The sequence below is a fragment of the Melopsittacus undulatus genome, chromosome 4 (assembly GCF_012275295.1).
Source record: "Melopsittacus undulatus isolate bMelUnd1 chromosome 4, bMelUnd1.mat.Z, whole genome shotgun sequence".
In the NCBI taxonomy this organism is placed as follows: domain Eukaryota; kingdom Metazoa; phylum Chordata; class Aves; order Psittaciformes; family Psittaculidae; genus Melopsittacus; species Melopsittacus undulatus.
In genome coordinates, this window is record NC_047530.1 from 109,728,709 (window position 1) to 109,742,574 (window position 13,866).

General features: G+C 48.0%; 1 protein-coding gene across 2 annotated transcripts in view; it reads left to right on the plus strand.

The window, feature by feature from the left end:
* Window positions 1–375: 375 nt before the first annotated feature.
* Window positions 376–13,866, plus strand: part of DOCK1 (dedicator of cytokinesis 1) — a 367,459-nt gene continuing 353,968 nt past the window's right edge. For both annotated transcript variants that reach the window (XM_034061789.1, XM_034061790.1), the window contains exon 1: window positions 376–487. In XM_034061789.1, coding sequence (XP_033917680.1) covers window positions 442–487 — 46 coding nt within the window. In that variant the 5' untranslated portion in view covers window positions 376–441. The remainder of the gene's footprint in view (window positions 488–13,866) is intronic.

Below are 13,866 nucleotides of genomic sequence, written 5' to 3' on the forward strand. Positions count from 1 at the left end.
ATTACAGCTGCTCTAAAGCAGATTAGAACCTTCCAATTTAACCTGCTTAGTTCTGTAGCTCCAAGGCCCACCCTGCCGCCTTCATATCGAGCTAATTGTGCGCAGGTGAAGCCACTTCCCAGCTGAACAAGGCCAGGTGTACCTGGGATGCAATCACACCGTTAGGGTGAGCACCAAGCAGCTATCTCTTTGTGTAGAGACCCAGCGGGGTTCAGTCTTGAGGCTGTTGTGGGGGGGTCCGGTCCGTTCCCGTGTGCGGAGCTCAGCCCCGGGCCGGCCGGGGCAGGCAGCGGGCGCTCCCCTCCGCCTCCCCGGGGCCGGCCGGGGCGCCAGGCCGCTGGCTCCGCCCGCACCACATGACTCCGCCGTCGGGAGAAACTTTTCCCGTCCCGCGGTTGGAAAATGGCGGCGTAGGAGCGGGGCTGTGGCATCCCCAGCGCCATGACCCGCTGGGTGCCCACCAAGCGGGAGGAGAAGTACGGAGTAGGTGAGGACCGCGCCTGTTGCGCCGAGGGGTCCCCGGACACACACGGGCCTGTTCCTCCCTGCGCCGGGCCGGGGCCGTGCTCCAGGGAAGCGGCGGCCGCGATGGGGAACGGGGCCGGCCCCGTTACCCCCGGGGGGGCTCCGGTGGTTGCAGCCCCCATCCACGGGGCTTCGGTGGGGAAAGTGTGGAAGTTGTGTGGAAACCTCCTTTGGAGCGCTTAAAAAGTTGCTTTTTCCTCTTGTTTATTTCTCTTTCTTCCCTATTACTGCTTTGCTTGGTTGGAAGAGGGCTTTGAGTTAGTGTTAGATTGGTTTCTTTGCTGTTCTTCCCGATGGCAGCCGAGCAGGACCCGCTCCCAGCGCTGGATCCGCTGTGCTGCTCGATGCGCCCTCATCCCCGTCGCTCCCAAAGGGAAAGGCTCTGGCTTAGGCAGTGTGATCCTCATACAGATGAGGGGTTTCCCCTGCTCGCTGCTGTCCGGGGATCCATTTCGTTCCCTGCTCCTTCCGTCCCTTGCGAACAGAGGGGGATTGTTCTGTGCTGGTGGTTAAAGCATCTCCGCTCTCATTAGCTGTAATTAAACGGAACCGAGCTCGGGTGGCTTTGGGCAGTGCTGGACCGAGGGGCCTGTTCTGCTTGTGGAGATGGTTGGTTTGGTTTAAAAGCTGCTTTTAGGGGTGATGGAGAAGAAAACTTTCTTGGCCTGAGTGAGAGCGTGAGCCTTGGGGAAGGAAATAATAAATCTAGCTGTTCACTTTGGAAATACACATTTAATGTCCAGCACATTCCTTGGACTCTGATTGTGAAGCGCAGCTTTTCATATAGACTCACAGCTAAGCCTTGTATAAACACTGTGAGCAGGAAAAAGGAGTTTCTGGGTCTAAGGAGAGCCCAATGAATTTGAGGAATTAAGTTCCAATTCTGTGTGTACATTCCTAGAAAACAAGGGCATGGCTTTTAAATCACTGGGAATTCCTGGCTGTCCGGTTACACTGTGCGGGACCTGTAAGTAAGGTGGGTGTTGGGGATGCAGGACAGATACACAGCAGCAGAAGTGATGTGGATGGCTGCTTTGTGGTGTGGGATAGGTAAGGTGGTTCAGGAACACTGGAATGACTAAGCTATCACATAGTATATAGTTGGTGTTACAAACCAGTAACACAAGAAAGCAAGTTTCTCCTTGCAGGAACTTTGTATCTGCTGTGGTGGTGGAGGTGATTGCCCCGACCTGGCTTTCCAGGAATTGATGTCTTGGAAGTGAATTTGGAAGGATGAGAGAATAAGAAGTGTGGAATAAATTGCATATTTAAGAATACACTTCAGGTGTATTTGGATATCCAGTGTGGGAACTTCCCTGTGTAGCAGGAGAACAAGTCTTCAGTGTAATTTAAGGGAAAAAGTGTTCAGAGTTACAAAAAGCACAAGGTTATGTGCTCAGTTGCTGTTCTTTTGTGGTGTCCACTGCTCTGGAGAGGAGTTGGTCATGGCTTTATGATAGGTTTGTTTTCCTATGGTAACTGAAGGATGATCCTCAGTGAAATGAGGGTATTTCTCTGCTGAACTATGGGGCTGTGAGAGTTCAAATTCAGATGAAGTGTTGCATAGAGATAAAATCAGATTGAGAGCTAATTGCACATTGTGATTCACTGGCCTGTGCCACTCTGCTAGACATGGTTTTGGTTGAGTTTTGGCTTCTTTTCGGTATTGCTGGGTTTCCTCCTGAGGAAGATGAATATTCATGAACCTATATAATAGTTCGGATTGGAAAGCACCTTAAGATCATCCAGTTCCAACCCCCCTGCCATGGGCAGGGACACCTCACACTAAACCATGGCACCCAAAGCTCTGTCCAACCTGGCCTTGAACACTGCCAGGGATGGAACATTTGGTTTGGTTACATGTGCTTTACACATCTTTGCATTGTTAAACAAGGCTGCTTCTGGACATGGCTGAGTCTTCTGATGCTTCCTTTATTTCTGCTTCTGAAGCTTTGTGGTTGTGGGGAATTGGTGCAGCGGTTGGATAGTCCCAAACACAAATGGAGAAGATACTGTTAAACCGAATATGCTAACATTTTGATTCCTAGTTATTTACCAAGATAGGTGATGGAGACTGACTTTGGATCAGTGTTGTCTGGCAGTGAAACAGGGTTAATTGCACTGCTACCTTAGTGATACATACATGCAATATACTTAGTGTGAATGCTTCACTACAGCAGAAATAACAGGAAAGTATCTATTGTGATGGGTTATATTACTTATGTCCCAGTCATGGGAGCTCAGAAATGTGTGTGTATATATGCAAGATGTGTAATTATAATAAACATATACATATGATTATACATGTGTATATGCATCCTAGAATGGTTTGAGTTGGAAGCTCATTAAATTCCAACCCTCAGTGCATATATGTAGCTCTTTTCCTTCCTCTTGACTAATGTGTTCCTGTGCACAGCAAAGCTTTCTTAACATCCCAAGTCCCAGAGACTGGCTGACTGTGATGCAGTTGGAACAAAGTATTGCAACATCCCTATACTGAAGCTGTGGTAGGATACAGGTGGGTTAGGAAACACTGCTCCTCCTGGCATGGTGGGGTTTGTGAATGATCCTGGATGTCCAGCACATGTGTACACCAAATTGAACTGCCTGAGACTGAGGAGTGCTGCTGTGTAGTGCACAGGCATTATCTCAGCAGGCAGTTGTGAGCGTGACTCAGCTCCACTTCCTGAGAGCATTCAGGACTCAGCACGTGGGGCGGTTGGATGAGGAATGGGTGCGGATATAAAGGGATAATGCAGCTATTAGATTAACATAAGGGGAACCATCTGAAACAGGAAAACAATAAGCTTAACTAAAAGCAGCTTTTCTCCATCCCGATGCTGTGTATTCTTACCCTTCTGTGCTTTCTGTCTCGCCTCATGGCAGTGGGGAGATGTGTGGTCGTGTTGAGGTGGCCACGTGGATGTCTGGCTTCCTCAAGAGGGACATCCAGAGGCTTTCAGAAGCTGCTTGTATCTGCTGCATGCTCTCAGTGTGACAAGTGGCTGCGGATCGTGGCTGCTCAGTCTCCTGTTTTCTGCTTGTAGTGGGGTGTTAAAATGGTAATTCTGGTGTTCCTCCTTATGCTGGTGGAGAGGAGATGTAAAGAGCTGCTTTAGGAAGTCTGGGAGCCTGAGTAGTGCTTCTGAGATAGCATAAAGTGACTCTAGCAGCTTCCAAATCCTCTTGACTTCTGCTGTTACTTAACCCTTTTCCTTTGGGCTTAGAACTGCAGTAAGAACTGGTGTTACTATCCTTAATACAGATATCACCTTTAAAATGCCTTTGTGTTCAAAAGTATGCACAGATACGGAGTAATTGGAGCACTACAGTGATAGTCTAATTGCTATTTTCTTCTTTCTTTTTTTAACTAAATGGTAAAATAGAAAACTCATGCCACATGTGTCCCTATGCAGTCAGATGTAGAAGAAATTCCAGGCTGCAGGGCTTGTGCTCTCCGAGATCCAGTTAATTTTCAGGATGCTGACTCTACTTTCCTCTGCTGCTCCTCCTGAGTCACTGGAAAACAAGGATAGTTGTGCCCTTATTGTGATCAGTAAAAAGGTGTGAGCTCTGCCTTGCAGCCAAGGTGTTCCTGGCTTTGGACAGCTTCATAAATGCAAAGCCTTGATGAAGATAGTGCTGGGTATCTATACAGGATGATGTGTTGAGTGTTACTACTTAAAAACAGCATGTGATGCCTGGGTAGGATGCTTTCTAATTGCCTGTATAACATCAAAGATAATGGGTCAAGGACATCAGTGTCTTAAAATCAGTCTGTAGTTCTGTAACTGTGGGTGTATATATATGTATATGTACATATATACATATATAGTTGTGCTTCTGTAGCATATCTTGTGAGACCCCCCCCACAGTCCTGTGTCCAGCTCTGGGGCAGCAGCACAGGATGGACCTGGAGCTGTTGGAGCGAGGCCAGAGGAGGCCATGGAGCTGCTGCGAGGGCTGGAGCAGCTCTGCTCTGGAGCCAGGCTGAGAGAGCTGGGCTGGGGCAGCCTGGACAAGAGAAGGCTCCTGAAGGGGAGACCTGAGAGCAGCTCCAGTGCCTAAAGGGGCTGCAGGAAACCTGGATGGGGCTTGGGACAAGGGCCTGTAGGGACAGGCCAAGGGGAATGGCTTGAACCTGCCAGAACAGGGGAGACTGAGCTGAGCTCTTAGGCAGAAGCTGTTCCCTGTGAGGGTGCTGAGGCACTGGCACAGGGTGCCCAGAGAAGCTGTGGCTGCCCCATCCCTGGCAGTGCTCAAGGCCAGGTTGGACACAGGGGCTTGGAGCAGCTGCTCCAGTGGAAGGGGTCCCTTCCCATGGCAGGGGTTGGAGCTGGAGGAGCTTTAAGGTCCCTTCCAACACAAACCAAGCTGAGATTCTATGACTTTTGTACAGTTGCTGACAAGTCTGTGCTCTGATGCATCCTAAACTGATGGAGTAAAATGCCCATGCAGTATTTGCTCATATATTAGCATAGTGCCATTTTAGTCAAGGATTTGCAGGTTTAGTCTCCTAGAGATGAGGTACTTCAGTGTTTTATTTCGTGATATCTTGTGCTGTCATTTAATTCCCTACTTGCTGCAAGGGATGCCTTTCTCTGCTCCCCATCCGTGGCATCACATGAAGCAGAGGTAAGGGCCTGTAGATGAATTGTACTTCTGAAATGAGTGACCTTAGTTTGACTGTAAGGCATGTGCTTGGTTACTCTCAGCAACCACTATTGCTCTCTCTCGCACTGAACACTTCTTGCAAGCAAGAGATTGGAAAGGTGTAAAGATAACAGGTAAGTGGAAGCAAGTGCATACTCCTGTTTGTTTTCTTCTAGGTCAGTAACAATGTTACAAATGGGGATTGTTCCAAGAAATGATTCCTGTAGGGATTTACCGGGAATGCTATTTTTTCGTTGTAGAACACATACGGACTTCCTGCCGTCAGCCGGTTGCATGCGAGTGTGATACAGAGCAGTTATTTCACTCTGCAGTGTAAGTTCTCAGGCAGTTCAGGGATTTCTCAGCTGTTGTTATGGAATCATGGAATTATTGGGGTTGGAAGGAACCTTAAAGCTCCTCCAGCTCCAAGCCCTGTACGGGCAGGGACACCTTCCACTAGGGCAGGTCGCTCCAAGCCCCATCCAACCTGGCACTTTCAATTTCCACTCTTGATCCTAGAAAGTCAAAGTAGAGAAGGAATTTTCACAAGACAAGGATTTACAGTTTACATTGTACACAAGTTTGGAAGTAACGGTGGGATAAGGTCCTGATTTAAAGTTTTTGGTTTGGTTTTAATTCGGGGGAAAAACCATTCTGGAATTTCAGATACCATGGTGGGTTTTGTAGCTTTCTTCTTTGTCTCCTATTGCTGTAAATACTTGATTTAGGTACACTGATAGGACTCTGATTTCGGATGATGTCCCACACTTTGCACAGCTTTTCTTGTATAGAATCATAGAATACTTAGGTTTGGAAAGGACCTTAAGATCATCCAGTTCCAACCCCCCTGCCATGCCCAGGGACACCTCACACTAAACCATGGCACCCAAGGCTCTGTCCACCCTGGCCTTGAACACTGCCAGGGATGGAGCATTCACAACCTCCCTGGGCAACCCATTCCAGTGCTTCACCGCCCTCACAGTATCATAAATGCCTTTTCTGCATAGGCAAAGCTTTTATGGAAGAGGAAAGTGAACTGGATGCAGCTTAGTGTCCAGGAAGCCTTTGTCAGTTTGCAGCTGCAGGCATAAGGGTTGCAATAAGATTTCTTTGCAGTAGTTGTGTTTCTGGAGTTTGTCCAGCGTTGGCTGCAGAGCACACGCAGGATATGCTTTGTCTGATCCTTTAGTAGTCCTCCAGGACTGAAATCCAATAAATCTCATTAAATACCTGTAGGTGGGTCCAACTGGAGATAAATGGCTGGAAGCCGACTTAGATGAATGGATCAAAGCACAAATGGGGAACTAGTGCTAATCCAGTTTTAAAGTATTTACTCTATTCAAGATGTCAGTCTTACCTCTCCTCTTCTACTGGGTACAAGTCTGAAGCTCTCAGGAAACATGGGGTGGCAGCTCATCACTGCCCTGCTACTCTGCTCTTGTGAGACCCTTTAGGGCGCTGTGCATGGTTCTGGTGTCCCCAACATAAGAAGGACATGGAACTGTTGGAGCAAGTCCAGGGGAGGCCATGAGGACAAACAGGGCCTGGAGCACCTCCTGTATGGAGACAGGCTGAGAAAGTTGGGGCTGTTCAGCCTGGAGAAGAGAAGGCTGCGTGGAGACCTCAGAGCAGCTTCCAGTGTCTGAAGGGGGCCTACAGGGATGCTGGGGAGGGACTGTTCATTAGGGACTGTAGTGATAGGACGAGGGGTAATGGGTTGAAACTGAAACAGGGGAAGTTTAGATTGGATATAAGGAAGCTGTTCCCTGTGAGGGTGCTGAGGCGCTGGCACAGGGTGCCCAGAGAAGCTGTGGCTGCCCCATCCCTGGCAGTGCTCAAGGCCAGGTTGGACACAGGGGCTTGGAGCAGCTGCTCAAGTGGAAGGGGTCCCTGCCCGTGGCAGGGGTTGGAGCTGGAGGAGCTTTGAGGTCCCTTCCAACACAACCCATTCTATGAAATACATGGGCTGCTCTTCTTTGTGGGCCATCTTTGACCTACAGGAGATGGACCACTGAAAATTCAGCTACTTTAGTTTTTTGTAAACTTACAAACACTCTTAAGTTTGGTTTTCTGGCCTGTGGTAGATCCCAAGGCTATTCTCGCAGTAGTTGTTTTCTGACTAATGCTTTCATGAATTCCTTAAGGAATTACTGGAATACTCTCCTCTTTTAACTTTTTTGGGGGGAAGTTGAAATCTAAACCAGAAGAAACGTTGAAAAAGACAATTCTTGGAATTCTGAAACTTCATCTGTGTTTTCAGGCTGCTGTTGTGCAAGCATTTGTATATGTATAGGATGAATCTCTCCCTGGTTATGTAATTTGGGCATTAAATATGGTTTCTGAAGTTAAAGCTTGTAACACAAGCAGCAGCAGTTGCTGAATTTCATTTTCATCAACAAAACATGAAATATGTCTGGGAATACTTTAATGCTCTATGTAGCTTTGTCACTAAACTGAAACAATGAGAACTGCGTATCCATACGTGTAACAGAACAGATGGATAACTGAAGTAGCTATTGCCCGTGATACTTGAATTTTGGGGGGGTTTAAGTACTGTTTCTTAACACAGCTGGTTTATTTAGGGAGCTCTTGATGTCATTTTAGCACAAACCTATTCATAACTTGATTTTGGAGGTTTGTGGTGGCTGGTTTTACTGAAGGGTGTTGGAGGAGTGAAGTGTCTTCCTAGAAGACAAGGAAATGATAGAAATACCTTGGTTTTCCTGCGGGTCCCTCCTCTCAGCTCACTTGCAGGAAAAGAAACTATCATAGGAAAACACAGAATCCCAGTCTGGTTTGTGTTGGAAGGGACCTTAAAGCTCCTCCAGCTCCAACCCCTGCCACGGGCAGGGACCCCTTCCACTGGAGCAGCTGCTCCAAGCCCCTGTGTCCAACCTGGCCTTGAGCACTGCCAGGGATGGGGCAGACACAGCTTCTCTGGGCACCCTGTGCCAGCGCCTCAGCACCCTCACAGGGAACAGCTTCTGCCTAAGAGCTCAGCTCAGTCTCCCCTGTTCTGGCAGGTTAAATACCAGGGAATGAGTGATGCAGGATTTGCATTGTAATTGATGAACACAAATGCGAGTAAAAGTGTGCGTAATCCATGTAGGTGCTTGTAGACACTTGGTTTCCTAAGGCACTCTGTTGCGTGTATCTCTACTGTTGTAGTAGCTGTGTTACTTAAACATTTCTACTACAGAAATTAATATGAAGCCTGAAAACTTGCCTGAACAGCTCCAAGTTGGAGCTTGGTGCAGGGGTTTTGGAAGCTCACTGTAATGAAGGAGCATTCCTATAGGAGCCATGTGTGTGGAGGGTGTTTTTGGTAGCATCATGGAGGAATGTCTTCATCCTGAAGGAGCCTCTTGGCTTGAGGTGGTGAGCTCCTAACTGGGTACTGACAGTGCTTCCTGAAGGCACAGCTGAGCAGCTTTGTGTTCATCTGGTAGTGCAGGCTGAATATGTGAGAGCACATGAACCATGATGTGCCCCAGAGCTCCTTCCAGCATGCAGATACCTTGTGGAATTCCAGCCCTGGGTGTTTGTGTTTGCTCTGCCTGCTCCTCCTCCTCGGAACAAAGCACGGAAGTACTGACATCACTCCGTTTGAAGCTGAATGGAATAACATAACACATGTTTAGGGAACAGAGCTCAATAGCCCATGGGTCCCAGGAGGAGTAACTGATGCCAAACAAGGAGCTGATGATGCCGGAATGTACCCAAACTGAGTGCCCAAGGACCCTCAGCTGTGTTGTGTTAGTAGAGGAGGGCTTTCCTATTTTCCATACATAGAAGAAATAAGATGATGCCTGTGGCCCCTGCATAAGGCTAAAGGGCATTGAAAGGAGCAGGGATATGGGAACATTGAAAGCTGTGTCTCCAGCCTGCCTTCCAGCTGATGCTTTAACATCCTCCTGATCCTGCCAGCTGGTCTGCAGGAAAAGATACTGGCAGCAGGGAATGGTTCATGGAATGTAATTGGGTGCTTTTAGTGAGTTGCTTCTGCTTCAGTGTGCTGTGTGTGTAGTAGTATCTGTTGCAAAGGCCATGTATCAGGAATGGAGTGAAATGAATGGCAGAAGTATCCCTGTAGTGGACGCTGCAGCAGGAAGCATCCCGATGCTGAGCCAGATGGAAGTCATTGATGCTTTGAGATTCCAAGTCCTGACGCAGCTGGTGAACAATTTGAAAGGACTCTTGCTGCAGAAAATCTGCTGTGCAGATGACTCCAGAGAGCAAATCATGACCCTGGGATGGCTGTGGATTGTCAAGGCAGTGGCTTGGAATGGCCTATGGGTACTGTCCTCCAAAGGAGGGGTTGCACTGCAGCTTAGTGACTAAGTGGAGAGGTGGTTAATATGTCACTTGGGATAGGAAAGTTAGAGATAAGAGTCTGTGAGAACATTTAGACTTTCTCTTGACTAAATATAAGGATATTGTCCCCAAATATAAGGGCATGAATAAAAAATAACATCAAGGTGGCAAGAAGTGGGGGTTTTACTTACTGTTTTTTGAGTAATGTGAAGAGCTAATGGTTTGTTCATTGGAGCTTGTTTGATTTGGAGCTCCCAGCACAAGAGGGACGTGGAGCTGATGGAGCGAGGCCAGAGGAGGCCATGGAGCTGCTGCGAGAGCTGGAGCAGCTCTGCTCTGGAGCCAGGCTGAGAGAGCTGGGCTGGGGCAGCCTGGACAAGAGAAGGGGAGACCTGAGAGCAGCTCCAGTGCCTAAAGGGGCTGCAGGAAAGCTGGAGAGGGGCTTGGGACAAGGGCCTGTAGGGACAGGCCAAGGGGAATGGCTTGAACCTGCCAGAACAGGGGAGACTGAGCTGAGCTCTTAGGCAGAAGCTGTTCCCTGTGAGGGTGCTGAGGTGCTGGCACAGGGTGCCCAGAGAAGCTGTGGCTGCCCCATCCCTGGCAGTGCTCAAGGCCAGGTTGGACACAGGGGCTTGGAGCAGCTGCTCCAGTGGAAGGGGTCCCTGCCTGTGGCAGGGGTTGGAGCTGGAGGAGCTTTAAGGTCCCTTCCAACACAAACCATTCCATGACTCTATTTAATATATAGAAAATAATACTTACCTTAAAGCCCATAGAATGTTAGGTAATGGTGATGTTTTTCTCACGCCTGGCCTTGGCTGCTGGATGCAGTGCTGGCCTCAGGCTCTGTATGTACCAATGTATATTGCTTTGTCTCTTCTGAGTGAAATGTACTTATGATACAAAACTGTCAGTGATTTTGACATGAAAGCTTTTTTGCTACCTGATTCTTTTCCTTTTAATGTTTTTCCATGTGTCACATTCTGTTTAATATTTAATGATTTCAAAGCTCTTTATATCTTATACTTTGTCATACAACCATAGAATGGTTTTGTTGGAAGGGACCTTAAAGCTCCTCCAGCTCCAACCCCTGCCACAGGCAGGGACCCCTTCCACTGGAGCAGCTGCTCCAAGCCCCTGTGTCCAACCTGGCCTTGAGCACTGCCAGGGATGGGGCAGCCACAGCTTCTCTGGGCACCCTGTGCTCTGAATACCCACCAGTGTTCTGCAGACATCACCCATTATCTTGTCCTTGCTTAAATTCCTTCCTGCTCACCCGGCTACCCCTGTTTCACCCTTCATGTTGGTGGGGAATAGCGTTTATCTTTGGAGACTTATAACTGGGGTGGATGGAATCTATAAGCCCTGCAGGGATGAACTGTAAACTCTCTTCACTTACTTGAAGTATATGGAGGCTGAATCACTTCTCTAGCAGAGAATGTGTGCTATAGATACACAGCTTCATCCACCTCCTGCTGCTGTGCTCTCTGACTCTTGCCTGTTATCTCTACTTATCGTGACTAGGTGTTGGTTGTTTCCATCAATCCATTGCTTCCTGATACTGCTTTGACCAAGGCTCTTCAGTGGGGTGGACTTCAGAGACCTGTAAAAACAAGTCTCTTGTGTGTCCCGTCCAAGTCTCTTTGTGTGTCTTGTGTTGTGGTTTCATTTTTGGTTTCAGTTCCAGTGGGAAGGGGAAGTGGTGCAGCTGCAATAGTGGTTTTGCTGATGGTGTAAGTTGGCTTAAGAAGTAAAAAGCAGTTTGTGCTGCTTTTAGGTTAGTTCTGTAGCTATTTGGGCTGCCATTGCAAATCAGAGTTCCTCTAGAAGGTACATCTTTGGCCTGGCAGCCTCTATCCACCTCCTCCTTCACAGCCTGTTAGCAGTACCTCTATAGCTGTTGACCACGACCTCTGTGACCTTGATCAGGTCTGTTCTGCCTTTTCTTGGCATCGTTGTGGATGCTGCTCACTGGTTTGGCATTGACGGCCTTTCTCCTGTGGACTTCCCTGCTGCTGTGCAGGGCAGCAGTGTGCAAAGAACAACTTGGAATCTCTGTAAGACCGGGATTTAGAATCATAGACTCGTAGAATAGTTAAGGTTGGAAAGGACCTTAAGATCATCCAGTTCCAACCCCCCTGCCATGGGCAGGGACACCTCACACTAAACCATGGCACACAAGGCTCTGTCCAACCTGGCCTTGCACACTGCCAGGGATGGAGCATTCACAGCTTCCCTGGGCAACCCATTCCAGTGCCTCACCACCCTAACAGTAAAGAATTTCCTCCTTAGATCCAATCTAAACCTTCCCTGTTTAAGTTTCAACCCGTTACCTCTTGTACTATCACTACAGTCCTTAATGAATAGTCCTTCACCAGCATGAGGAGCTGGCACATGGTTCCCAGAGAAGCTGTGGCTGCCCCATCCCTGGCAGTGCTCAAGGCCAGGTTGGACACAGGGGCTTGGAGCAGCTGCTCCAGTGGAAGGTGTCCCTGCCCATGGCAGGTATTGGAAATGGGTGAGCTTTAAGGTCCCTTCAACACAAACCAGTCTGTCATTATGGAGAGGGTTGAATGTGATGCTGGGTCATGGAAGCACAGTAACACCACATCACTTAAGTTTTCCTTCTTACTTCTTTTAGAATGAACATGAAAATGAGTGTGTGTTCAAAGGATTCCCTTTAGGTGGGAAACACTGAGTCTGTATGGATAGGAGCTCCCTTGGACTGCATGGTGAGGGATCCCCATCCTTAGCAGCAGGGCTGGTGATGAGATCCCGGCTCTCTGCAGCCTGGAGCGGGTGGACAGGGATCCTTTGTTTGAACCAGCTGCCCAAGCCAACTCTGCTGCTGCTGTGGACACAGCACGAGGCATGTGATGTCTTAGTGCTTGGGACAGAAACAATTTTTCCCTGTTTTTGCAAAGTGCCACTTTTTTAGTGCAGTTCAGGTCACTTCTATTGTGTTTGTGCATTAATTCTGGTATAAGATACAGCTCTGGAGAAAAAGGTATCATGTATTTCCCTATTCTGCACTAGCCTGGCTGTTGTGGGAAAGACAAAGCGTTGGTGGAGCAGTGGCAGCTCTCAGCAGGTAATTCTTCTCTCCGACTGTTACTTGTAAGGAAGCAGAACATGTTCCTCAGGGGTTGTTTGGCTCTGGAGCTGTGCTCTCTCCTTGTACTTGCTGTTGGAGACAGCTGGAAGGACTGAGACAAATAAGGTGATGGCAAGTCAAAATATATTGGGTAAGGTCTGATGTCTCAGAAGCCTACAACTCCTCTCTTCTCTGCTCCATAAGCTTTCCTGAGGAATTCAGTTTCTTCTTTCCTTCATAGAAATGCTGAGGAAAAGCAGTAGGGAATGAGAACTTCATCCCATCATCCCATTTCCCCCTTGCTTTAGGCTCTTTGTTCTGCATCACCAGCTCTACGTTGCAGCAAATAGTGTTTTGCAGGGGCCATTCTTTTGCTGGTTCTGCTGTAGTGTGATGGTGGTTTTTTTTGTGTTGAACTTGATTTTAATAGACATTGAAATAACTATTAAAATATATGTGACATTAAGCTCACTGGTATAGACATGCTTAGTAAAAGGCACCCTTGTAAAATTATGTTGAGTGCAATAGAAACCTGCTGCAATATTAAGGGAAAAGCTTGAAGCAGGGAACTGATGTGTCACCTATCTTCAGATAGGTGTAGTGTAGGTTATTCTTGCTATGCATCTCATGCAGATGTAACTGGGTTTCATTCTTGCTGGTCTTTGTGAAGCAGCAGGTGGAAGCTGAAAAAGCTGTTGTTGTAAAACATAGAATCCCAGCATGGTTTGGGTTGGAAGGGACCTTAACGCTCACCCAGTTCCAACCCCTGCCACGGGCAGGGACCCCTTCCACTGGAGCAGCTTTCCAAGCCCCTGTGTCCAACCTGGCCTTGAGCACTGCCAGGGATGGGGCAGCCACAGGTTCTCTGGGCACCCTGTGCCAGCGCCTCAGCACCCTCACAGGGAACAGCTTCTGCCTTAGATCTAACCTGAACTTCTGCTCTTTCAGTCTGAACCCATCACCCCTTGTCCTGTCACTACAGTCTCTGATGAAGAGCCCCTCTCCATCATCCCTGTAGCCCATTAAGACACTGGAAGGCTGCAATATTGAAGGTTTTTGCAGACTTCAGGCAGAGGCTGTTTTGAATTTCAGTTAACTAAAAGCTTTGAAGCCCTTTCTTCAGCTACACCATGGTAAGCAGAGTGCACCTCAAACACTATCTTTGCCTTCTTTAGGATGTTGCCTGTAGACCCACCATAGCAAGAACCAAGTTATCACTTCTTAGTGTCCCCCAGTGAGAAGCAGCAAATTCAGGGGAACATCTAAACTCACTTACTTTGTGA